At 35.4% G+C, this 26,223-nt stretch overlaps 1 protein-coding gene across 6 annotated transcripts in view; it reads right to left on the reverse strand.

Moving 5' to 3' along the window:
* The window catches only part of Nf1 (neurofibromin 1), a 252,882-nt gene that overhangs the window by 188,100 nt on the left and 38,559 nt on the right, over positions 1–26,223 (reverse strand). For all 6 annotated transcript variants that reach the window (XM_058572512.1, XM_046423998.2, XM_046423996.2 and 3 more), the window contains exons 2-4: positions 12,600–12,743; positions 10,177–10,260; positions 6,734–6,924 (exon numbers count right to left, since the gene is read on the reverse strand). In XM_058572512.1, the coding sequence (XP_058428495.1) occupies positions 6,734–6,924; positions 10,177–10,260; positions 12,600–12,743 (419 nt within the window). The remainder of the gene's footprint in view (positions 1–6,733; positions 6,925–10,176; positions 10,261–12,599; positions 12,744–26,223) is intronic.

Raw genomic sequence — 26,223 nt, forward strand, 5'->3', positions numbered from 1 at the left:
ATAGAGTCTCACTAAATTGCCCAGGCTGTCCTCCAATTTATAATTCTCCTGTCTTAGCCTCCTGAATTGGGGGGGGAGGATAAATATTTCTTATAAAAATGGGACATGATGAAAGAAACCATGAAATCTAAGAAAATTAGTATCCCTGTCTTTAAGATTGAGGTATCTAAATTATATTTCCTACTTTTAGCCCAGGGTGCTTGGGAAAATTAGTTAATTTCAGGATTAGGGCAGGAAAAGTTCAAGATAAGCTTTAGTCACCTTGAGCCTGAAAACAAGAAAACCAGTACCACTGTCAGAGTCACCTTGTAAACTATACAGGTGTGAACTTAAATTATGTTCTTGCTGTCAAAAATGAGAAAATTTGATCATCGAAAGAATTATGTTTATGACAACTGAAACATATACAATAAATAAAAATCCATGTGGTAATACTGAAAAAGAATAAAAACTCATGGGTAATCTTTTACCACTGTAGAATGCCAACTTACTCTAAAAATGAACATTCAGAGTCAAGCTTCAATCCTGCATTATCTATGCAGACCATATTACAAGATAAACACTATAAATAATAAAGGAAAAATATTTTACAAGAACCAAAATTTAATGTAAATATCCTGGGTTCAATCTCCAGCACCACAAAGCAAGGCTGAGAAGTGGGGGGTTGTAGCTCTGTGGTACAGCGCATGCCTAGCACAGGTGAGGCTCTGGGTTCAATCCTAAGTACCACATAAAAAAATAAATATAAAAAATAAAAGTTAAATTCTTTTTAATATTTATTCTTTAGTTGTAGTTGGACACAATACCCTTATTTTATTTATTTGTACTTGGTGCTGAGGATCAAACCCAGGGCCTTGCACATGTGAGGCAAGTGCTCTACCACTGTGCCACAACCTCAACCCCAAGGGAGGGAGGGAGGGAGGGAGGGAGAGAGAGGGAGGGAGGGAGGGAGGGAGGGAGAGAGAGAGAGAGAGAGAGAGAGAGAGAGAGAGAGAGAGAGAGAGAGAGAGGGAGGGAGGGAGGGAGAAAGAAAGAAAGAAAGAAAGAGGTATGGCAGCACGCATTTGTAATCCCAGTGACTCAGGAGGCTGAAACAAGAGTATCACAAGTTTGTGGCCAGCTCCAAAATTTAGCAAGACCCTAAGCAATTTAGTGAGGCCTTGTCTCAAAATAAAAAGGGCTGGGGCCATAGCTCAGTGGTAAACCTGGGTTCCCAATGGAAAGGAAGAAAGAAAGGGCAAGCTGGACACAGTGGGTGTCACATATCTATAATCCCAGTAACTCAGCAGCCTGATGCAGGAGGATCACACATACCAGACCAGCCTGAGCAACTTAGCAAAACTCTGACTTAAAATAAAAAATAAAAAGGATCATGGACATAGCTTAGTGGTAAAGCATGCGTGGGGTTCAATTCCCAGTATTAAAAAAAAAAAAATGAATGAATGATAAAATAAGAAACTGTCATTTTGCAGTCATCAATGAATCAGTAGGTAAAAATTTTATGGGCAGCTTCACAATGGATAATACTGAGAACATCTACAACCAAAAGTGAATAATAACACTAAAAGTGGGATAAGACATTTCCTGATGTGATGTAAAACTAATTACATAGTACCATCTATAGTCCTGTGCCCTGAACCAAATATACCTGAATTTATTCAAACAAGATTTAAATGCTGTCTGTTATGTGCTTTATGTTTCTCACAATGAAAAGCTCTACAAATTCCTATTTCAAGTTATAAGTAAAATAAAGTTTAATTTTATTAACTTCTATTTAATACTAACCAGAAACATGAATACTTTACCTATAGGTCACAAGACACATTTATCTTATATTCAAAAACTGAGTCCTTTTTTTTCATTGTACTTTTTACAATCTGTACATGTGTTCATGATTATTTAATTATATCCCTCCTCTACAGTAGAATGTAAGTAAGCATATAAAGAGAGGAATATTTCTAAATCCCAAACTTCCCTTATGTTGAATATAAAGTTACCACAATGTAGAAAAATTTAACAATTAACAAAAATGTAGGTATTTTAAAACTCTAAAATCCCCTTAAGGCTAAATAGAAAGGATTAGACATTTTCCATTTCTCAGGATTCAGATTTTTAAAGCTGGTATCACTAATCTATTGCACTGTGCTATTTAATAAAGCATACTCATTATTTCCATTAATAGACATCAAAATGGAATTACTAATTTTTTATAAATGCATCAAAAAGACAGCAGAAAAGCACAAATACTATATGGGCTTATTCATAATAATAATTTGAATTTTAACCATTTTAATACAGTTTAAAACTAACTTATTAATCATCACATTAAATCTTGAGTTAATAAAAATAGAATCAATCCTTCTTCTTCGTTCTCATATTCTTCTTTGATTCACCTTAGCCTAAATTAGCCTATAGCTAACATTAAATTTATTCTAGGCTGGGAATATAGCTCAGTGGTAGAGTGCTTACCTAGCACATGTGAAGCACTGAATTTCATCCTCAGCACCACATTAAAAAAATAAATTAATAAAATAAAGGTATTAAAAAATAATTTAAAAAAATTTATTCTAAGCACTTACCCTAAAGTATTTCATATCATTAGAGTAAGAAAAGCATGGCAGCTCAGACTGGGAACAAAAAGGTCCTTAATAAATACTTATATGTTAAAACTCCACAGCTGCTACTGCAAATAACCTATAAATATGAAGTATGGTTCCTTAGGAAACATACCCTAATAGTTCAGCAACACTAACTTTTGAAAAGTGGACTGGTTGTTGAAAATGGAAGAAAGTTTAACTCGTTTTATAGTTCAATTATTGCTAGGAGAAGGGATATCTTTGTGATATTTAAACATTTCTGAAGCAGAGAAATCAAACAAAGGATAGTCTGAATAAAAGAAATGAACTGTGGAAAATCTATCACTCAAACATCCAGAAAGACAAGAATATAAAATTTTATACTCTAATAACACAAGAATTAGAAAATATAGTCCTGCATAAAACATAAACTAGAATGGAATACACTCTCTTTTAGAAAAAAAAAACAAAAACAAAAACTTACTTGCACAGAAAGTTTATTTGTTCTGTCAACACTACAGGTAGGTGAAAAAAAGTCACCTGGAGGGCTGGGGCTGTAGTTCAGTGGCAGAGAACTTACCTAGCATGTGAGAGGCACTGGGTTTGATCCTTAGAACCACATAAAAATAACAAATAAGGGCTGGGGTTGTGGCTCAGTGGTAGAGTGCATGCCTAGCATGCGTGAGGCACTGCATTTGATCCCTAGCAACACATAAAAATAAACAAAATAAAGGAATTGTGTCCACCTACAACTAAAAAAATATTTAATAAAATAAAGGCATACTGTCCACACACAACTACAAAAAATAAAATAAAAAGTCACCCAGAGTTGTTAATAAGGGTTTGGATTCAATTTTACACTACCAATACAGTCTGGGGCTGAGAGATTAACAAAAATAAACAGTTAGTAGGTCTAAAGCTGGGCACTTGGCAAAAGCAAATGCAAAACTATCACTTGAACACTCTCAGAGACCAAGGCTACAAGATTCCCAATAAAAATACAGGCCACACTACAGAAAATAAGTTTGCAATCAAAGATTACAATACAGAGAGGAAACAATTCACTATGAATGAGATTGAGCACACACAAATATGCAATTTAACAATGTTAAAAAGAAAATATAAACCAGGCAAAGTGACACAAACCTATTATCCCAGCAGCTCAGGAGACTGAGGCAGAAGGATCACAAGTTCAAAGCCAGCCTCAGCAACTTAGTGAGGCCCTAAGCAACTCAGCAAACCCTGTCTCTAAATAAAATATAAAAAAGGGCTGGGGATGTGGCTCAGTGGTTAAGCACCCCTGGGTTCAATCGCCGGTACCAAAAAAGAGAGAGAGAGAGAGAGAGAGAGAGAGAGAGAGAAAATGTAAGTGTTTTAAATGATTTAAAGAAGAAATTGAAAAAAAATCAAAAATATTAGAAATAAGAAACAATAAAAAAACAGATTTGCAAAGAACTATATAGTAAATTGTAAAAAACAAAATAACTTTTAAAGTCATTGAATATTCTTCTGATGATATATCAAATTACATAGTCTAAAGGGTATTCCCATAACACAACAACTAGATCTGGTGCAGTCACAGAGTAATTCTGCAAAATCAGCTACTCTTCTAGATGAGTACTATGAGCCACAGAATATTGGCTGCTTTAGCAGAATAATGAAACTATCTTAAGATCTTCCCTTAAAGACAAAAACAGAAATACAGAAAGCAATCTTAAGAGCCAGGTATGGTGGCATGAGCCTGTAGTCTCAGTTACTCAAGAGGACTGCTTGAGCCCATAAGTTTGAAACCAATCTGGAAACACAACAAAACCCCCACCTCAAAAAAAAAAAAAAAAGGGGGGGGGAGAAGAAAATAAAGAAACGCAATCGTTTTTAAAAGAAAAACATTTGTTGACAAGGAGAATTGTGAAACATAAAACATTTTCATGATATTAATTCATCCATTACATATGAAATATTATAAAACTTAGCTTCAAAAATAATTGTAATGTCTTGCTAAGATGTCCCCTAAATTAGATTTCATAATGGCTTTGGGGTGAGTGGTCCTCCAATAAGATTAACTCCTATTTCCGGCACTAACTACATGAAAAGTCCAATGAACCACGTTATTTCATAGATTCCATTTCTAATTTGTCTGTCCCCACATGCTAATGAAATTTTGGACAGCTAATTTCTATTATGGCAACAGTAAACGAGATTCAGGAAATAAAAGCTGTCTATTTTTACATGTGCTAATGCTGCAAAATCCCATAAAAGAAAACCTTTGGTGGCCAGAAGATCCAGAAGATTTCTAGGGTTTTCAAAACAGGTACATTTGCTGTGTTTTATAATGCAATTTATACCTGGGTAGACCAAAACATTGTAGTGATCATTTTCTACCTTTAATATTTGAGATTTTTTTCAAAAGTAGGCCTGGTCTGGTAGTCATCTAAATAAAATGGGATTTTGTTCTTTTATAACTTTTCAATCTCCTATTCCTGAAGTGTTTCTTACCTTGCTGATACAATCAGTGTATTATTTACTCAGAATACAAATTGTGATTACTCTATATAGAGTTCATGAAAACATCTTTCTATCATATAAACATTACCCAAGATTATCAATATCATATCATTAAATAAATTTTAATTTTCTTTTGACCAAGTATTTTCTTGAGGTTGAAAAATATCACTGCCCTAGCATCATAAGAAAGTCATTTTTTATTAAAATGATTATAGAGAGGTTAGGGGTCTGTCAATGATAGAGCTCTTGCTTAGCATGTGCAAGGCCCTGGGTTGGATTCTAAAGGAAGGAAGGGAGGATGAGAGGAAGAGAGGGAAGAAGAGAGTGAGGGAGAGAGGGAAGGGGAAAAAGAAAAAGAAAGGAAAGAAGGAATTTTGAAGTCAGTCAGTTCCACCAAAATACCACATTACAAATTTTCAAACTATGATGTATATTCTCATTTATACTTGCTAAAGAACAACAAAAGAATGAGTGAATCTGACTAGTCCACTTGTTTGCACAATACTGACAAGTCAAAGATACAGGCACCAAAAAGAAACAGGTTTTGTTTTTTTTTTCTCTGTTCTCTGTTAGTTTTTGATTTCACCAAGTCTACATGTGATTTCTTTTGTACTTCTTACTTGAATTAAGAACCTATTTGACTTTACTTGCATGAGAAAAGCATATCATTTTCATGAAAGCAAGTTTGAGGGGTTACTACTGTAATAATTTTATCCCAAAGTCAAAATTTTATCCCATTTCCACATTCACAACATATCACAACTAATGCTCACAATGATGAGTTTGAATTATCAATAAGGGCTTAAATTATATTTTTTAAAGCATAGACCTATGTATTATGAAAATAATCTCATCAAAATGTGGCTAAAATAATGAAACTAACATAGATTCAGAAGCCAGCCTAACTTAGAAAATCTGGATCCTCCATTATTTGGCACATTACCTTAACTTTTGGGGAGTAATGAGTTGCATACCTATAAAATATGGGAAATATCACCAATCTTTCAGAGTTATCATGAGTATAAGACAGCATAGCATATACTATAAATAATAAATGGGACCACTTATGTACATTTAAAACTTCACTTTCTGGAGGATTTTACTTCACAATTACTTCGTTGTACTTCTGTTTGCTTAGGTTTTTGTGAGGTTTTTATTTTTTATTGACTATAATCCTGTGATAAGGAGCACAGCTGTGAGATCATTAGCATTTTATTATCAATTATTCCAAATGACAATAATTTCCTTTAAAGGAATATGTCCCCAAAAAAGTCAAAAATTCATATCTAGTATTTAAAAGAAATGGCCTGGGGATGGGAGGTATCTCAAGGACACCTCATATGCATACTTAAGGTCTGGGTTCAATCCCTACCACCCACATCTCCAAAACACAGGAAAAGAAAATTCCTGGCCATGGAAGATAGCTTTTCCTAAGATTCAGACCTTCATGTTTATAACAATACTCTGATTATCTATCTGCACACATCAATATTGCAATATAATTTAAATTTTCAAGACATTAATGTATAAAATCTCTACCAAAACCCAGAAAAAGTTCATTTCTGGAAATTTTTTATTTTTATATAGACAAGAAAAAAAAGACTTCTAAAATTCATATTACTTTAATAGTCCTACATGATTTACACACTAACCTGGTAGAAATGCGACTAAAGACTGCATTGAAGTTGTTGCAGCTGAGAGAAAATAAAACCCCAGAAGCAGAATTTCGAAGTTCAGCTGCATGTTGGTTTCCTTCACGACACGTATGAAGAAAATGGCAGATTTCTGGTAGCAACTGTTTGACCAGCATTGTTTCATCTAATCTCATTGTGTCCTTTGGTTGCTAAAATAGAAATAATCACATAATTCTAAAACTTTCTTAATTTTTACATTGCTATTTTAAAATTTGCTTAAATTTTACATTTGCTTTTAGGAAAATTTCTCAAACATACAGAAGAGCTGATAGACTAATAAACAATCATTTAGCCATCACCTATATTCAATAATTGTTAATGTTTCATAGTTGCTACATCTATTTATGATACTATAATAAAAGAAGATGGTTCCATTTTTCATGCCATAATTATAGTCCAACCGTCCATCCATCCTCACTGATTCCATGTGCGTGCACACATGCATATACACTTATGCTCGGGAGGCTGAGGCAGGAAGATCACTAGTTCAAAGCCAACTTCAGCAAAAGGGAGGTGCTAAGCAACTCAGTGAGACCTTATCTCTAAATAAAATACAAAATAGGGCTGGGGATGTGGCTCAGTGGTCAAGTGCCCCTGAGTTCAATCCCAAGTACCAAAAATAAATAAAGAAGCACATAACATTAGGTGGTCTCCTGTAGGTTAAAATTATATTTGATAACATTGGTGTTAACACTGAGGTCTTTACCTTGTAAAGTAAATGTCTACTTTGTGAACAACCAAACAGATAAGCCAGCCTGAAAATAAACTGTTCCACATCACTATCACTATTTCACATAATGACTTTGGTATCCATACATATATAAAAATCTTGCCAATACTGCGCAGGATAACAAAAAATGAAATTTTATATAATTGTGTGCCACATCCTGTACAACTGTAATCCAAGGGCTTTCAGTGACAAATACACTGAAATATATAAACAGTAAATACATAGATTTCTCATAAATTTGCAAAATTTTTTATAATGTCTATTTATTATTTATAGGCCAATGAATCCAATGTTGAAACTACAATAAAAGTTGAAAAAGTATTATATCTTTGGAATAATATTTATATGCAATAAGATTCCTCAGACTCCACAAAATTTTAACCATAGTATGATACTGGCAAGTATTATCTGTCACTTAGCTATTCCAACAACTTATACGATAAATAATGTATTTGCAGGCTCCATTCTCCTTAAAGGCCTCAATTTAATTTGATCTAAAAATGAAAATCAAACTTAGGAAGACATTAACAAGATATTATTAGAGGGAAAAATAAAGTTGTAAAATAAATAAATGAGAAGCCACCATAAAAATCAAGAAAAGCCAACTATTCCATAATATGAATAGGTCTTTGGAGTGTGAGAGTGTGTGTGTGTGTGTGTGTGTGTGTGCGTGCGCGCGCACGCGCGCGCGAGCCATGCTGAGGATTGAACCCAGAGCCTTGTGCATGGAGGTAAACACTCTACCAACTGAGCTATATCCCCACACCTTGGATTTTTTGTTTGGTTTTTGCTTTTTTTGAAGTGGTAGGAATTAAACCTAGGGCCCTCTGCATGCTAAGCAAGTGCTCTACTCCTGAACTACATTCCCAGACCTGTACAACTAAAGGAAAAGAAAACAAAACAAGTTATACAAGACTGGAGATGTAGTTCACCACCACACACACATATTTAACAAATAAATTTAAACGTTTTCAATAGCAGAGTAAGGCAAGGAAATATATATTTTATACATTATACAAGTTACACCATAACCAGTTAATAGCATTTCAATTAGACTATCCACAAAGAGAATTAAATCAACCAGGGGCCAATAATATTACTTATCTATTACAAATGTTAATTGAGGAAGCTGTAGAACTAAAAAAGCAATAAACCACTCTGGGACCCCATTCAATCACAGTGTAACTGATGTACTGGTAATTTTAAATCAAAGTAACAAGACTGCTACAAAGAATTGATTGAGAAGTTTAAAAATTGCCCACCTTCCCATTTTGATCACCCTACATAACAGAGCTTTTGCACTTTCGCTTCATTTTACAAATGCATGATAGCATTAGCACAAATTAACAGAAGAAACCAAGCTAAAACAACCAGCTGGCCCTGAGTTTCAGTTGAAAACTTATCAACTGTCCCACAATTCTGGAATATGGCCAACAGCTAATAAAAGAGTTTAGAATATTATGCTTAGATTTTGTAGCCTACAGAGCTTCCCTGAGAAAACACAGTTGTATGAATATAATTATTTTCTTTTTAATTCCCTACTGAATACTCTACCCCTTTCCAAATACTTCTGAGTCACACAATTAGTCCCCATGTATCAAAGTTCTTTCCCTTTAGGTTTACTATAGAAAACTGTAACAAAAGTGGAAGATAGAAGCCATTCTGAATCAAAACAAAATCTGAAATTCTGTACCAAAGGCAGAGAGAATAAGAAGTTAATTCCAATATATGTGGAACAGACAGATCTTTAAAAGGAAGTATATAGTTTATGTATTATGTAAACTCCAACCAATGTTCCAAGAAAAACTAAAGTTATGGAAGAATAGAAATACTCTGCATTACACAACAAATATTTTGGAAAAGTTCAAATTAAATCAGGGTTGAAATATACTGAGAAAACTACTTAGAAGAAACCTGAAAAAAATGATTTGGTTCTCAACTAATCCTCCACATAACTATTATATATGAGCGTGTTTACACAAAACAAGAATTCTTAAGGTAATATCTATCTGTTCTCAATAGGATAAATTCAATTTTCAAGCTCTTATATAGATTTGTATAGCAGAGTATTAAAACCATATTCAAGCTAGGTGCAATGGTGCATACCTAGCAACTCAGGAGGCTGAGGCAGGAGGAACATAAAGTTCAAGGCTAGCCTCAGCAACTTAGCAAGACTCTGTCTCAAAAAATTAAAAACATGAGGTTATAGCTCAGTAATAGAGCACTCCTGGGTTCAAGTCCCACCTAACAATAAATAATTAAACAAACCATATTCATGCAGGAGGGAAAATAAGATTACTCTTGGTCTTCTGAAGTATATTTTTTCACAGCTTCACATTGCCACAGGCCTACGATATCTGAAAAATTCATTAAATTAAATAGCAATCTCTTTATTAAAAAATATTTTCTAAAAACTCTGAGACAGATATCTAGCTCAAACTTAACACTTGTAAGTAAACAATATCTATTTAATTTATAAAATAGAAGAGAATAATTTTCTCTTGAAAATCATCTGCACCACCAGGTCAGCTATCTTAACAAAATGCACATTCATTTGTCTTAAGACAAAAAGGTCATGTGTGTTCTCTTTGTACACACCTATACTGTGGCACACAGATCATTCCAAGTCTGAAGGCACAAAACCTCCCTATATAAGAGTAGATTTACTTACTCCAGCAAGACATTTTTCCAGTGTATCCAATATAATCAACTGAGAGAGATATAAATTTTTTTCTGCAGTTTCTCCAAATATTCTCTAAAAGAAAAGATATTCAAAACATAAAAGTTAGTCGTCAATCTCTACTACAAATCAGCACACTTCTAAAAAGTGAGGGACTGAATATCAAGAAAAACCAATAGGTGGCTGGGGTTGTGGCTCAGTGGTAGAGTGCTTACCTAGCACATGTGAGGCACTGGGTTTGATCCTCAGCACCACATGAAAATAAATAAAATATTGTGTCCTTCTACAACTAAAAAATTAAAAAAGAAAAAAAAAATACCCTTCCATTTTATCTCCCAGATTATACCCTATTCTGTCATTTTTTATTTTTTCCTAATTCTCATACAAAATAAATTATCAGGCAAACAGAAATGTGGGTATTTTTTAGAGTATGCATTGGCTTTAAAACAATAAAAGATGTTGATATATTTAGGCTTTAGAAATATGTATGATTTAGAGATCTATATCTGAATTTTGACCATTTAACCATATTTTAATTCCAAAAAAGTCTTAATTCTTTAAGTAAGAAAATGTTATTGCACCAATTACAGTGAATTTTAAACATTCACTATCCTCAAATTGAATGCTACACTACTTATTTAGTAACAAAAGACTATGGTTTCCAGAATATAATTTATTTAGTAAGCAATAAATGAACACCATTGTCATAATATTGTTTGGATTTTTTTTCTTTTATTCTGAAAAGGGTCCCAAATTTTAAAATATTTCCATATAATTAGAAACATGGTCACATATTCATTTGTGCAAAATCCTATTACTGTACCTTACACACTGTGTAAAAAAAGAGCTATGACAAAATATTAAGTGTATTTCGGTAAATCACTTTAAATTTTATAAAAGGTCCTGTGCTTTTTTTTTTTTTTGGAGAAGTTTAATTTTGTTCCATTAAAAAAAAAAAAAAAATTCTTTGTAAGGCAAATGATTGTCCATACTTCCAGTTCATCAGTTCTTTAAGTGTACAGTACTGTCTAAACAACTTTCTTAAAAGGCAACCATCAAAGATGATGTGACTATAAAAATGGGACTTTGATCTTCATAATCTACAACCAGAAGTTGTTTCACAGTTTAATACAAATAATACAAATTGAGATTACAAATGCTAAAGACAAGCAGAAAGCTTGTCAAGATCTAGATCAGTTGCTTTGAACCAAATATGAAAGAGATGGTTAGATAGAAATTGAGAGATAAAAAGATTACCTGAGAGAGAAAAAAAGAGTACATGTCTGAAGGTACAGAAGACCAGCTGGAATACTTTAAAGTTAAGGTACATCAACAGATTATATAAAATGGGAAAAAAAGAAATTATGAACTTTTTTTTTTTATATTTATTTTTTTAGTTTTCGGCGGACACAACATCTTTGTTTGTATGTGGTGCTGAGGATCGAACCCGGGCCGCACGCGTGCCAGGCAAGCGCGCTACCGCTTGAGTCACATCCCCAGCCCCGAAATTATGAACTTTTAATAGAGGAATTACTTCATGAAATAGGTAACAATTTGAGGAAAATTATTTCAACAATAGGTTCTCTTATTACAGAATCTATCACAGGTGACAAGAGTAAGGAAAAATATTAATTGATTGAAATCAATTCCACATTTTAGGAGTAAAAGCACATTTTATTCACCATCTACTTTGAACTAGCATCTCACAATCTGATATGTAAATTCAAATAAGAAGCTAAAGAAAAGCACATAATAGATTATACAGGGCTTAAAGTGTAGCTCAGTCCTAGTAGAGCACCTGCCTAACATATGCAAGTCTTGGGTTCAATCCCTAGCACTGCAAAAACAACAACAAAAAAAATAGCAAAACCCAGAAAAAAAGTTTCTATACTACAACAAATTCATACATGATACAAAAACCACATAAAGGCCTGGGGTTTTGGCTCAGCAGTAGAGCGCTCGCCTAGCACGTGTGAAGCCCTAGGTTTGATCCAAAGGAAAAGGAAAGGGGGGAAGGGGGGAAGGGGGGAAAGAGGGAAGGAGGGAAGGAGGGAAGGGGGAAAGGGGGAAAGGGGGAAAGGAAAGGAAAGGAAGAAAGAAAAAAGAAAAGAAAAGAAAGGAAAGAAGGTACTGACAACTACAACTGAAAAATAAAATATTTTTTAAAAATCACATAAAACTTTAATTCCTGGAAAAAGAAACAGCCATGAATAAGAGAAGTTTCTAAGGAAAAGAATATAAACCTAAAATGAAAGTTTAAAAATTACACTTGTGCTCTTTTCTAAACTACAACAAATTGTTTTATCTGAAGTCCACAGAAAACTATTTCCCATATTTAAAAATATGCTGTTCCCAACATCTAAATCAAAACCAAAATGAAGTAAACTCACCAAAACAATAACCCAAGTACTCACCATATTGTTAACGTTCTTTAAGATAGTAGTGAGGCCGCTTATAACCAAAGAAAATTTGTATTTGGAAATATTGATTAGACACTCCTTGTTGTGTTCAGTACTGACTTTGGTATGTGTGTTCTGCTGTCCCGTTTTTATTGGAAGCTGAGAGAAAGAAAAATGTTAAGAGCTTAAGACTGAAAATAACTTTTCACCAAAAATCATGACATTTTAGGAAAACTATCAATCAGAATTACTTATATTAATATCTCAAGCTCCAGTTTTCAATATATAATGGCATTTATAGCAAATCTTAAATTCTTTGGACATTTCAATTTTTGCAGTTTTCTTTCAGGAAGCCATAAATATCTATCTACAAAATTATATCTTTTACCCAGCACTATATAAGAGGGAATGGTAACTCACAGAAACAGAGCTATTTCCTTGTACCTAAAAATTATTTCATAGAATGTCTCCAATAAAATACACACAATCCTTTCCCTTATACACTGAACACAAATTTAATGTTTTAATAACAACAACAGATCAAGAAAAGCTATGCCCTGGCTGGGTGTAGTGGTGGAAGCTTGTAATCCCAGTGACTCCAGAGGCTGAGGCAGGAGGATCACAATTTCTCAACTTAGTGAGGCCCTAAGCAATTTAGCGAGACCCTGTCTCAAAAGAAAAAATAAAAAGGGCTAGGAATGTGGTTCAGTGGTTAAAGTGCTCCAGGTTCAATCACCAGTATTAAAATACATACATATATGTGTATATACATGTGTGTATATAACATATATATGTATTTACATATATATAAACACATTTATATGTATATACGTGTGTGTGTACACACACACACACACACACAAATATATATATATCTCCTAGATCTCTAATCAATAATGGTAAATAAATAGCCAGGCATGGTGATGCACACCTGTAATCCCAGTAACTTGGGAGGCTGAGGAAGGAGGACTGTAACTTCAAGGCCGGACTCCACAACTTTGTAAGTCCTAAGCAACTTAGACCCCGTCTCAAAAAATAAAATAAAATGAAATAAAATAAACAGACTCAATGGTAAAGTGCCTTTAGGGTCAATCCCCAGTATCAAAATAACAATAATAATAGCAGTAAATAAAGGTTGACTGTTAAGAAATAAGCACAAATTATAACTGGGATTGTGGCTCAGTGGTACAGCACTTGCCTAGCAGGTGTGGGGCACTGAATTCAATCCTCAGCACCACATAAAAATAAATAAAATAAAGAACAAATTATAAAATATGAAACAGTTAATACTTATTCAAGTAAGAAAACCACCCTCAGCTATTCAACTGAGGGAGTAACAAAACAAATAGTACATCTCATAGGGAAAAACATCCTTTGAGGGGCTCACATTTTACACTGATCTGAGAACAGATTAAATCACACTACCTAGAAATTCATCTCTACTCTGTTCACAAGTAGCATTCCAGCTTTAAAGAATCATAAATATATTTACTGTTTTTATTATCAACTCTGCTTGCTAATAGAGAACTCTGGTAAGGTCCCCCACCAGGAACACAAACCAACTAACCAACCTGAATCTAACTGTCTCAATTTTAAAATGGCACAAGTAAAGGTAGAAAGAATAAGTGGTGTGTCCAAGTTTGCCAAGTCAATGAAAGATGATTAATTTGACAAAAAAGAAATACTAAATAAAAGTGGGAAGCATTTTTACTTATGGTATAGGGGAGAGACCAGAACAGAAGCAACAGAATTACATAATGTTAATTTTGCAAATTATGGAGGAAGCCTGGCACCATGGCACATACCTAGTAACACCAGCTACTTGGGAGGTTGAGGCAAATAAGAGATAGCAAGTTCAAGGCCAACCTGGGCAACACGGTGAGACCTATCTCAAAAAAAAAAAAAAACTTGTGGAGGAGAAAAGATCTAAGTTTGCCAGGTGTGGTGGTACATGCCTGTAATCCCAATGACTGAAGGCTAAGGCAAGAGGATCACAAGTTCAAAGTCAACCTTTGCAATTTAGCAAGACCCCAAGACTCCTGTCTCCAAATATAAAAGAATTGAGGATATAGCTCAATGGTAAAAACACCCCTAGGTGATTCAATCCCTATTATAAAAAAAGGTTCAAAAAAGACAATTTTAGAAGATGAGAATGGCTGCAATGTAGCTTGTTTATCTCTCCAAGTCCCCACAACCACCACCTGCAATAGAATAGCAGAGAAACCAGAATAGTAAAACCACAACTCACAGACATCTATACCAAAATGATGGGACAAGTCCCCCACAACATCCAAAAACACACAAAAAAGAACAAACCACTCACAGTAACAAAACTGGTATACTATAAGAATCTATGTAAGAGGAAGTAGAATGCCTGAAGTGACAACAGGAGATTCCCCAAACTTTACTCAGTGAGAAGCACAGCAGGCCAATTTAGGAACATTAGCTGAAACAGAGAGGGTTTTTGCATATTGCAATTCACAGATGTGTGAAAAAGGTCTATGATATAGTTTGAAGAGAATGAGGCACACTCTAAACCACCCCAACAGAATTTTCTGTGATTATGATATTATTCTATATCAGTAATGCCCAACACAGCAGCCACTAGCCACATGTGGCCATTAAGCACTTATGCCATGATTAGTTCAGACAAAGAATCAGATGTTTGATTTTATTTAAATTTAACTTACTTAACTTTAAGTAGCTACAGATTTAATTACTGAACCCCATTAGACAGCATAGTTCTAAATTATCCAGCTGAAAAACCACCCTTTCAAGATGAAAGCTCACACTGTAAAACAAAACAAAAAAACTGCTGCGATTAAACTTCAGATTGACAATCAAGGAAAAGATGGCAAAGAAAAAAGATTCAGATAAGAGTGAAAAAGAGGACGAATGCCAAGAGAGTTCTAAAAAGATGAGACCAAATATTTTTTAAATTTCACAAAAATAATACAAGAGTAAGCTCCACGGCCACGAAGCTACAAAGCTGTTCTGACCTACATTTCTCTCCAATCAATTCAGGAAAGTTAATTTCACATTAAAATGAGCAACAGAAAATAACAGCAGTGAAAACATATGTAAAGCTGTTTTTTGGGTTTGTTTGTTCCCTTTTTGTGGTACTTGGAATTTAACCCAGAGGCATAAGCTTTAACCCTTATCTACATCTCCAGCCCTTTTTATTTTATTTTTGAGACAGGATCACACTCAGTTTTCCAAACAGGTCTCAAATTTGTGATTTTTCTGCCTCAGCTTCCTGAGTCATGAGATTACAGGCATACACCACCACATCTAGCAGTGAAGTTCTTAAAAAAGAATGAGACAGAAAAACATATATAAGAATCAGAATAACACAAAATAAAAGCATGCCTAAAAGACACATTCACTAACAGATAAAAACTGTAATTATATCAAAATGAACCAAGAAAAATTTAGAAAATGATAAGATATGAAATAATGAGTTAAAATTACAAATGAAAATAAATTGATAAAACTCAGGAAAGAATTAGAAGGAAAAAAGTGAAAGATCATTTCAGAAATTAAATTAACCAGAAAATACACAAGGGAAAATTTACATATATACAAATAATGTTTTAGAAGAAAAAGGAAATAAAAGGAAGAAAGTTGTAACATAAAAAAGAAATGGAAAATTATATAATGAAGATGTTATGGTTTGGATGTGAAGTGTCCCCCAAAAGCTTACATGTGAGTGCAAGAGGGTTCAGAGGGGAAATGACTGGGCTGTGAGGGCCTTAACCCAATCAGTGAATTAATCTCCTGCTGGTATTAACTGAGTGGTAACTGGAAGCAGGGTTTGGCTGGAGGAGGTGAGTCGGTGGGGTCATGGCTTTGGGGTACATATTTGTACTTGACAAGTGAAAATCAATCAATCTATCTATCTCTCTCTCTCTCTCTCCTTTCTAATCATCATGTGAGCAGCTTCTCTTCACCACATTCTTCCACCATGATGTTCTGCCCTGCCTCAATCAGCTGTTGATGGACTGAGAACTCAAACTATGAGCCCGCAAATAAGATTTTCCTCCTCTACAATGGTGCTTGTCGAGTCTTTTATTCACAGTAGCAAAAAAGCTGACTAAAATAGAAGATTTGTAATAAAATGATAAAAAAAAGACAGGCGAAGAAGATCCAACATATAGGTAACAGGAGCTGCCAAAGAAAGAAACCAAACCAATGAAGTAGAATGACTACTTGAAACTGAAAAAACTTGCTGAAATTTTTTTCAAAGTGTAAAAAAAATATTTGAAACTATGTATTTGAAGTGCATCACATACCTGGAAAAACTGATCCAGAGTGACCAACATCAGAACATAGTTTAGTAAAATTACTGAACTTGAGTGACGAGGGAAAAAAATGCCTTGAACATTTGGACAGATATTAGACTTGGATAAAACTTTACATGAAGAGACGAGAGAATAATATAAATTTAAGATGCTCCCAAGGAAAAAATGTAAACCAAGAACTTTATATCCAAAGTAATTATCAAATATAATGATGACAAATTGGTACAGCACACACCTATAATCCCAGCAACTTGATAAGTCTGAGGATGGAGAATGGCAAATTTGAAGCGAGCCTTGGCAAATTAAATGAGACTCTATCTCAAAATAAAAAATATAAAGGGCCAGGGAAGGCTGGACACAGTGGTGTACACCTGTAATCCCTGCAGCTTGGGAGGGTGAGGGAGGAGGCTCATGCGTTCATAGCAGCTTCAGCAACTTAGCAAAGCCCTAATCAACTTAGCAAAACTCTGTGTCAAGATAAAAAAGGCTAGGGATGTGGCTCATTGGTTAAGCACCCCTGAGTTCAATCCCTGGTACCAAAAAAGAAAAAAAAGAAAAAGAAAAGGGCTCGGGGATATACTTCAGTAGTACAGCACCCCTGGATTCAATGCCTCGTATATATGTATGTATGTAGAATAAATAAATGAACAAATGAATCTCAAGAACCCAGAAAATATTATTTCCTTGATTATTTCCTGAGGAATCTGCTTAAGAATATGCTTCAGGTTTGTTGAGTGCCACAGCCAAAGCAGCCCCAGCAAACTTCCAGTTGATTGGCTCACAGCAGCCCCAGCAAACTTCCAGCTGATTGGCTCCTCTGCGGTGATGCTCATTGGGCTGTTTCCCCGCCCTTTCAGACCACGGAGCTGCTCATTGGGGGACTCTTTTGGCTCCGCCCACACGACCCAGCCAATCAGCCTCAAGAGTGGGAGGAGTGGGGGTTGAGAAGCTCCACCTAAGCCGGTAGTAGCAGTTGGGCTCTGAGGGAATTCCTGAAGAGCTTGTGTGGTGCAGCATGTGTGTTCTAAAAATAAAGTTTATTTCTGCTTGACAAGTGGCTCGTGAATTGTGCCCAGCCAGACTGCCGCATTTGGTGGCCCTTAGCACTGGACGACTAAGGGTAAGTGATAAGGTAAACTGCTCGCCCCTGAGGGCAGGGCGAGAGGATGGGTAGTCATTTTAAGATTCTTCTTTTTTGTTTCACTTTTATTTTAAGTTGCCTGTCCCTGGAGATGGGTGAGACAGAAGAAAAACCGCTTACATCTGAGGAAAAACTATTTGCATCTGAGGAACAGATAGGGAGAAAGGACAGATGGACATTTCAGGAGGATAGAAAGGCTGATATAATTAAATTTTGTTCCATTTTTGTTTCATTCTGTTTCGGTTTTGTTTGGTGTTATCTTGTTGGGTTGTGTTATCTTTATAGTAGAAATATGGGATCACAAATTAGTAAAAAACAAACCGAAAGAGTGTTAAGTAAATTGTTAGAGGAAGGAGACACCCTAGTAAAACCAAGAACAGTTAGGGCATATGTCGATACAATACAAAAATGTAGCCCATGGCTTTTTAAGGAGGAGTTGTTGAATATATCGCAATGGGACCATCATGGTGAAGATTTAAGGGAGAGGGAAAAGAAAAACCCAGGAACTCTGCCAGTTGGCACATTGCCATTGTGGATCATGATAAGATTTTGTTTGCCTAGTCCAAAGCCTTCAGTTAGGACTATGGTAGAAGACATGTTAGATCAAGTAAAAGAGAAGGTCTCTCGAGCTAGTCAGACAGAGGAAGAAAATTTAAAGGAGGAAAATCCATCAGGGGAGAAGTTACAACAGGAGGCTGTTACTAACACCTTTCTATCACCAGAGGGCATAAGTGTCCAACCAACAGCTCCACCTCCATATGCTGGGAGGCCCCCAACCCCCATAATTGATAGATGGGATCCTGAGACAGGACCTCAAAGAGGGTACTCTGTTATCAAAACACAGACAAGGACCAGGTGTTTACCCACAATATCATGGAGAAAGGCATTGGGCTCCATTGCCAAAAAACGGATAGGGGGGCCCAATGCTCCGGGGCCCACAACCACAAATATACGGGGCACTGGAGGAACCCAGCAACACCATCAGGGTAGTGCCCAGGACACATTATCCATTAGATCCCTCACTAGACAAACCAGAGGAAGTGCAGGATTGGACATCTGCGCCTCTGCCAGAGCAGTACTAACTCCAGAAATCGGAGTTCAAATCATTCCCACAGGAGTAAAAGGACCTCTTCCCCAAGGAACAGTAAATTTTGCCACTGTGGGTGTTCCAAAACAGTTAAAAACAGATAATGCCCCTGGTTATACTTCTACCTCTTTTAAACAATTTTGCTCATCATTTGGCATTACTCATATAACAGGAATCCCATACAATCCACAGGGACAAGGCATAGTTGAAAGAGCTCATCAAACTATTAAAATGTACTTATTAAAGCACAAAGAGGGAATTGGGAAGGGGTATATATCCCCCAAAGATAAACTTAAAATAACCCTTTTTACTCTAAACTTTTTAAATTTGGATTCATCAGGACTTAGTGCTGTGGAAAGGCATATGTGCCCAAAAAAAATGTACATAAGCCCAAGGTACTTTGGAAGGATATTCTAACAGGACAATGGAAAGGTCCTGACCCAGTGATTGTCTGGAGTCAGGGGTCTCTTTGTGTGTTTCCACAGGGAGAACAGCAGCCAGTTTGGATCCCAGAGAGATTAACTAAGGTCCTGACCCAGTGATTGTCTGGAGTCAGGGGTCTGTTTGTGTGGAGGTCTGTTTTTGTGTTTCCACAGGGAGAACAGCAGCCGATTTGGATTCCAGAGAGATTAACTAAAGCAATTTCTACAGACCAAAAAGATGATGATTTGGCTCAAATCCATGACAGCTGATATCCAGAACTCCAGTTTGGCTATCCTTACATCTGCGACAGTGGTTCTCCCACACCTGGAGGCTAATGAAACCAGGATGCTTTTTTTTATTTATTTATTATTTATTTATTTATTATTGCCCTTTCCCACATCATGAAGTTCTATTTTGTTTTTTGAGCTCTTACAGACCTAGGTTAATGTTTTGCTGATCAGTTCTATTTTTTGACTATGGAGTTTTTAAACATTGCAATGGAGACTTCACCTGTAAAAAGTTACAAGGCCTTTACTATTATGTGTTGTATGTATTATGTGTGCACACTTGTGTTTTGTGTTGTATGTTTATATGTGCATATGTCCATATATCATATATGACGAGCACTCATGAAAAAATGGATCCAAATATTTTTTTTCTACGTGATTTAAATGGTGTAATTTAAATTGGGTAAACAGCTGTTGAGGATTATTTTAATATGTGAACAAAAAAGGAGGTTAACAGATCTGTTTGTTTACTTTCACCTTTCTTTTTCATTATATTTAATAATTCTGTTCAGGATAATGTAAATTGTTCAGAAAATTGTTTTCTTTTAGTGCCTGCTGGAATGTTACATAATTTTTTATTTATCCATTATTGCCAGAATTCCTATCTTCATCCCAGTGCCGGTAAAGACAAAGAGAAAACCAAACTACAGCTTCTGCAATAGCTATCACTGAACTGCTTGCAGAACTTGCCTCGACTATGTATCACTTGTATGCATTGTGAACTATCTGTTGGTGCAGCAACGTGTGGTAGTGCCGGGGTATTTTTGTTGATGGTGTCATCGGTGGTACAATTTTTCCAAAAGGAGCCGTCAGTTGGCTTGGTGTATCCTCCTCCCTTCTGCTTGTGATGGTTGTTCAGCTAAAATTTGGGGGCCAACAGAGGTGAGGCAAAGAACCTCACCCCCCCACACACTAGTACAAAGGCCTATCCACAGGTGTGGCTGTATGCTGGACCGGTAGTCAATGACGGGTAAGATCCAATTGCAGTGGTACCAACCTAAGACAGGAGGCTGACGCCTTGAGGTCAGCTCATCCAATGACGGGTAAGGAACATATGTAGTATTGGACAACCTAAGGCAGGCACAGTCCCTAAGCCACATGCTTGTTGTTTAATTAAACAGAGAGGAGGAGATGTTGACAGCTGCAGCCGAAGCGGCCCCAGCAAACTTCCAGCTGATTGGCTCACAGCGGCCCCAGCCGGAGTTGAACACTGCCATGGACAGCAATTTCAATTTATTGAAACATATCAAATATGTTTAAATCCATACTTCTGCTTCCATGTAGGATAAAAGTAACTTACAGCAAAACAACACACCCTTTCTCAAACTGAGCTTCAGGTCAAATGTCTACTTGAAACCCGGCACAGTGGCACACACCTGTAATTCCAGCAGCTCAGGAGGCTGAGGCAGGAGGATCACGAGTTCAAAGGCAGCCTCAGCAAAAGCGAGGTGCTAAGCAACTCAGTGACACCGTGTCTCTAAATACAAAATAGGGCTGGGGATGTGGCTCAGTGGCCAAGTGCACCTGAGTTCAATTCCTGGTACCACCACCCCCTACCCCAGGGATTTATCAAAAAATGTCTATTTGATTTCTCTAAACACCTCATAAGCACTTCAGACTCAACATTTCCAAGGCTTAACTTATAATCCTCCTACCATGTTTTCAATCTTAGTAAATAGTACTACAATCCACCAGTTTCCTATGTCTGAGATATGAGAATCATCCTTGATGCTTCCTTTATTCCCTTTCCTTCCTCTCTCTTTATTGAATCAGGCTGATAAAAATGAGAACAACAATATGTGCGACTCAGCTCCACCCTTCTTTATTTGGGAACAAGTTTGCTCCAGAATGCAAGAAGTCTCCTCTACTTCAACTGACCAGAGTCCTATCCTTGGAGTAGGGAGTGGTCAACACTACCTGGAACTGGGTGGGTAAATTCACCTAGTTCTCTTGGATTTAGTTAGTAGGCCCATTTGAGTCTCCAATAGATAGACAGATATAGATATAATAAACATATATTTTGTCTCCAACTTTACTCTTATTTCACAACTTGCCCAAAAGAGTCATGCTGAGAAGAAAAGTGATGTTTGGGCCCACAAACAGCACCAAAATCTATGAAAAAGAAAAGGCAAAATTAAGGATTTCTAAGAATTGAACACAAAAGGTGATTTGGGAAAGTTCTCTAGATATATGATGTTTGAATAGAGATCTAAATCAAATAAGACCCATGAAAAGATCTGAAGAAGAGAATTCAGGCTGTAGTTGCAGAGTACAATGAATCTGACACTGGAATAAGCACAGCATGTTCGTAGCCTAGTAAGGAAATCAATGTGGAAACAAAAAGGAAATGTAGGCAAAGCAGTCAGAGCAAAATTTAATGGTTGTTTTTAGGCAACAAATCTTTGGAATACCTTATTATACAACAAGAGACAGCTAAAAGAGGGGAAAAGACACTGAAGGGATTTAAACAGGCAAGTGACATATGTTTTTTGTTTTAAACTTTTTGCTGCTATATATTAGAAGTCAAGTCAAGAATAAATTTGTAAGAATACCCAAGATGGGCTGGGGATGTGGCTCAATGGTAGCGCGCTCGCCTGGCATGCATGCGGCCTGGGTTCGTTCGATCCTCAGCACCACATACAAACAAAGATGTTGTGTCCACCAAAAACTAAAAAATAAATATTAAAAAATTCTCTCTCTCTCTCTCTCTCTCTCTCTCTCTAAAAAAAAAAAAAACCCAAGAAATTTCTGAAAAGCAAAAACAAGAGAAGATTTGCATTATCAAATACTTAATGCTCTTATTTTCAAAAACTATACATTTTATGTATAAACTAATTACAATGAAAAATAGGTATGTAATAGATGTGTATTATCCCATTTTCCATTGCTGTAACAAAAAACCTGAGGCTGGATAACACATAAAAAAAGAAGTTAGCAGGGTTCAGTGACATACACCTGTAATCCCAGTAGTTTGGGAAACTAAGTCAGGAGGATTACAAGTTCAAAGCCAGCCTCAGCAACTTAGCAGGGCCCTAAGCAACTTACTGAGACTCTGTCTCAAAATAAAATATAAGAAAAGGGCTAGGAATGTGGGTTACATGCACATATTTTTCAATTTGAACCAAATTGAAAAATATGTGCATGTATGATTCAGAACTTGCTATTTTAAAAAAAAAAAACTAGACAATTACTAAAAAATAATTTCATAACAGAGGAGAAAAGACCTTCCTAAATAAGACCAAAAAAAAAGCAGCTAGAAAGAAAAAAAAAAAAAACCTGACATACTTGCCTACCAAAAAATGTAAGTTTTGGGGGCTGGGGTTGTGGCTCAGTGGCAGAGCACTTGCCTAGCATGTGTGAGGCGCTGGGTTCTAGTCTCAGCAGGCACTGGGTTCGATTCTCAGCACCACATATAAATAAATGAACAAAATAAAGGTCTATCAGCATCTTAAAAAAAATGTAAGTTTTGTGAGAAAAAGATACTGTTGACAAAAAAAAAAAGTGTATGCAACAAATAGCTACCAAAAAAACTATTTAATGGGGAAAAAACTGTTGGAAGAACTCAGAAGCAATCAAAATAAGTGATCAGTAAATATAAGAAATGCGGGGGCTGGGGATATAGTTCAGTTGATAGAGTGCTTGCCTCTCAAGCATAAGGCCCTGGGTTCAATCCTCAGCACCACAAAAAAAAATAAATAAATAAAATAAAGTAAATTTACAAAATGCTCAAGTCACTGATAATTTTCTTTTATTTTTATTTATTTACTCTTTTATTTTATCTTTAAAACAAGGCCTCAAACTTCTGATCCTCTTGCCTCAGCCTCCAGAGTAGCTCTAATTACAGGTATGAGCCACCACAGCAAACTCACACACACACACAAGCACAAAATTAGAACATTTTTCTGTCATCTTTCACACACATACACACTCCAACCAGCCCTGAAACATGTATAAGGAAATAATAATGCCTGGAATGAGAAGAGGAAAAAAAAAAACTTAAAACAGATTAAAAAGATAAGTTTATTGTATTTGCAAGGCTTTTTTTTTTTCCTTTTACTTTAATGTGTTTCTTTTCAATTAGCATGTATTACTTTCACAACTGGGAAAAAAGTGAATAAAAATTTTTAAAACAGTTCACGTTACATCATAGAAATCTTGGATATAAAAGTAAAGGTCTAGATGACATTAAGAAAAATAATCTCCTTTTACTCATAATCTTTATTAACAAAATATTATTAGCTACTAATTAGTAGCTAATAATATAGGGGATAGGATTGATTGTGGAATAATTAGATATCATTACCCCAAGTACATGTATGAACACACGAATGGTGTGAAAACACTTTGTGTACAATCAATAACTTAAGAAATTGTGCTCTATATGTGTATTATAAAATGAATTGCATTCTGCCATCATGTATAACAAATTAGAATAACTAATTTTTATATATTTACTTTTTAGTTGTAGTTGGACAAAATACCTTTATTTATTTATTTTTTAATTTTTGATATTTATTTTTTCGTTTTCGGCGGACACAACATCTTTGTTTGTATGTGGTGCAAACCCGGGCCGCACGCATGCCAGGTGAGCGCACTACCGCTTGAGCCACATCCCCAGCCCCACAATACCTTTATTTTGTTTATTTATTTTTATCTGATGCTGAGCATCAAACCCAGGGCCTCACGCATGCTAGGCGAGCGCTCTACCACTGAGTCACAACCCCAGCCCCAGAATAAATAATAAATAAAATTTTAAAAAGAACCATCATTGCAGAATAATTTATGATATTGATAAACTGAAACAAGACAATGATATGATGAGGGAATATATTTATTATGTGCCTTGTATAATACCATTTATATTAGTATTTAAGATATCTTTAGGTACATGTATGTATGCACATAAATATATTAAAAAAAGTCACCAAATGGGTAATTACATGGGAAGTGACCAGGAAAAAAGGTGGGTGATTCAGAGGATTTAGGCATTATTGATCATATTTAAAGCTTTAAAAATGAGATTATATTTATTCCTTTGACAAAACTAAATGGAAAAAGTAAGTCAACCAAAAGTTGTAAGCAAGAAGTAAATAATACAGGATATGGCTAAGCCTATGGGACATAAATGACTGAAGTTAGGCAATTAAAGGTCAGTATTTTTAGTCTCTCAAAAAAAATATTATTAGCTACTTAAGATGATAGAAGATTTCAACAAATAAAAGAGTGCTTTGCAAAAGAAGGCATATCATTAAGCAAGGCACTATGTGAAACACAAACAATTTGTTCCTAGTTTGGGGCTCAAATTTTTTCAAAAGGTCACAGGCTAAAATTTTTGCCTCTGTGTACATTCTAACCAATTTTTAAAAGATCCCTCAGACTATGATCAGGAAGGGATTACATTAAAATTTGCTTAATGGGATTTTTCACCTACATGAGGGAGAAAAGAGAAGAAAAAATACTAAGGGAAAATCACCTAATATATCAACTCTACATACCAGACAATGACTATAAGTCAAAAAAGATGTTCTTATATTTCCTAAAGTGGATTCTTTTTTATTTTAATCTGCATGTTGCATTTATTAAATACATTAAAATCTGCAATGTAACGTTTTCTGCATACAAAATTCAAAACACCATTTTAAATGAACAAAAGATGGCTCACTTCATTGTTTTTGTACAACTAGCATTTTGCACACCAGCTCAGCTCCACCAAACCACCTGTTCGTTCTTTTTTTATTTGACACTGTTCACAGACTAGTACATATTACAATAAGAGTGCTGGATAAAAACATGAGGTACAAAAGTGGTTCAAAGATATAGGTCATGCAGATCATGCTAGACAGCAAAGAAAACTGTGACCGAGAAAAAACTAAATAAAGGGCTGGGGATGTGGCTCAAGCGGTAGCGCGCTCGCCTGGCATGCATGCGGCCCGGGTTCGATCCTCAGCACCACGTACAAACAAAGATGTTGTGTCCACCGAGAACTAAAAAATAAATATTAAAAATTCTCTCTCTCTCTCACTCTCTCTTTAAAAAAAAAAAAAACTAAATAAAAACACATAAAGAATGTGCATTTTATATATATATATAAAAACTCCATTACACAGCTTTGCTTCTTTGGTTACAAAGTAGGTTGAACAATTTCACAGCTTTTTATTCCCAACCAAAAAAAAAGTCATACGAAATGTCAAAAAGCAGAGGAATCATGGCAATTTCTCTATTAGAAAGTAGAAACAAATGAACAAAGTTTTCTTCATCAAAATAGCCCAATTATTTATTATATCACAATAACTGGTGACTACCTGTACAGCTGCACTACGTTCTTCATACTTACACTATACAAAATTCCTAAAGTGGATTCTACACCACTAGAATCCACACATTTCCCAAAGTGAATTCT

The sequence above is a fragment of the Marmota monax genome, unplaced genomic scaffold, assembly GCF_021218885.2.
Source record: "Marmota monax isolate L192 unplaced genomic scaffold, Marmota_monax_Labrador192_F-V1.1 WCK01_AAM20220418_F8-fsc00296, whole genome shotgun sequence".
Lineage (NCBI taxonomy): Eukaryota > Metazoa > Chordata > Mammalia > Rodentia > Sciuridae > Marmota > Marmota monax.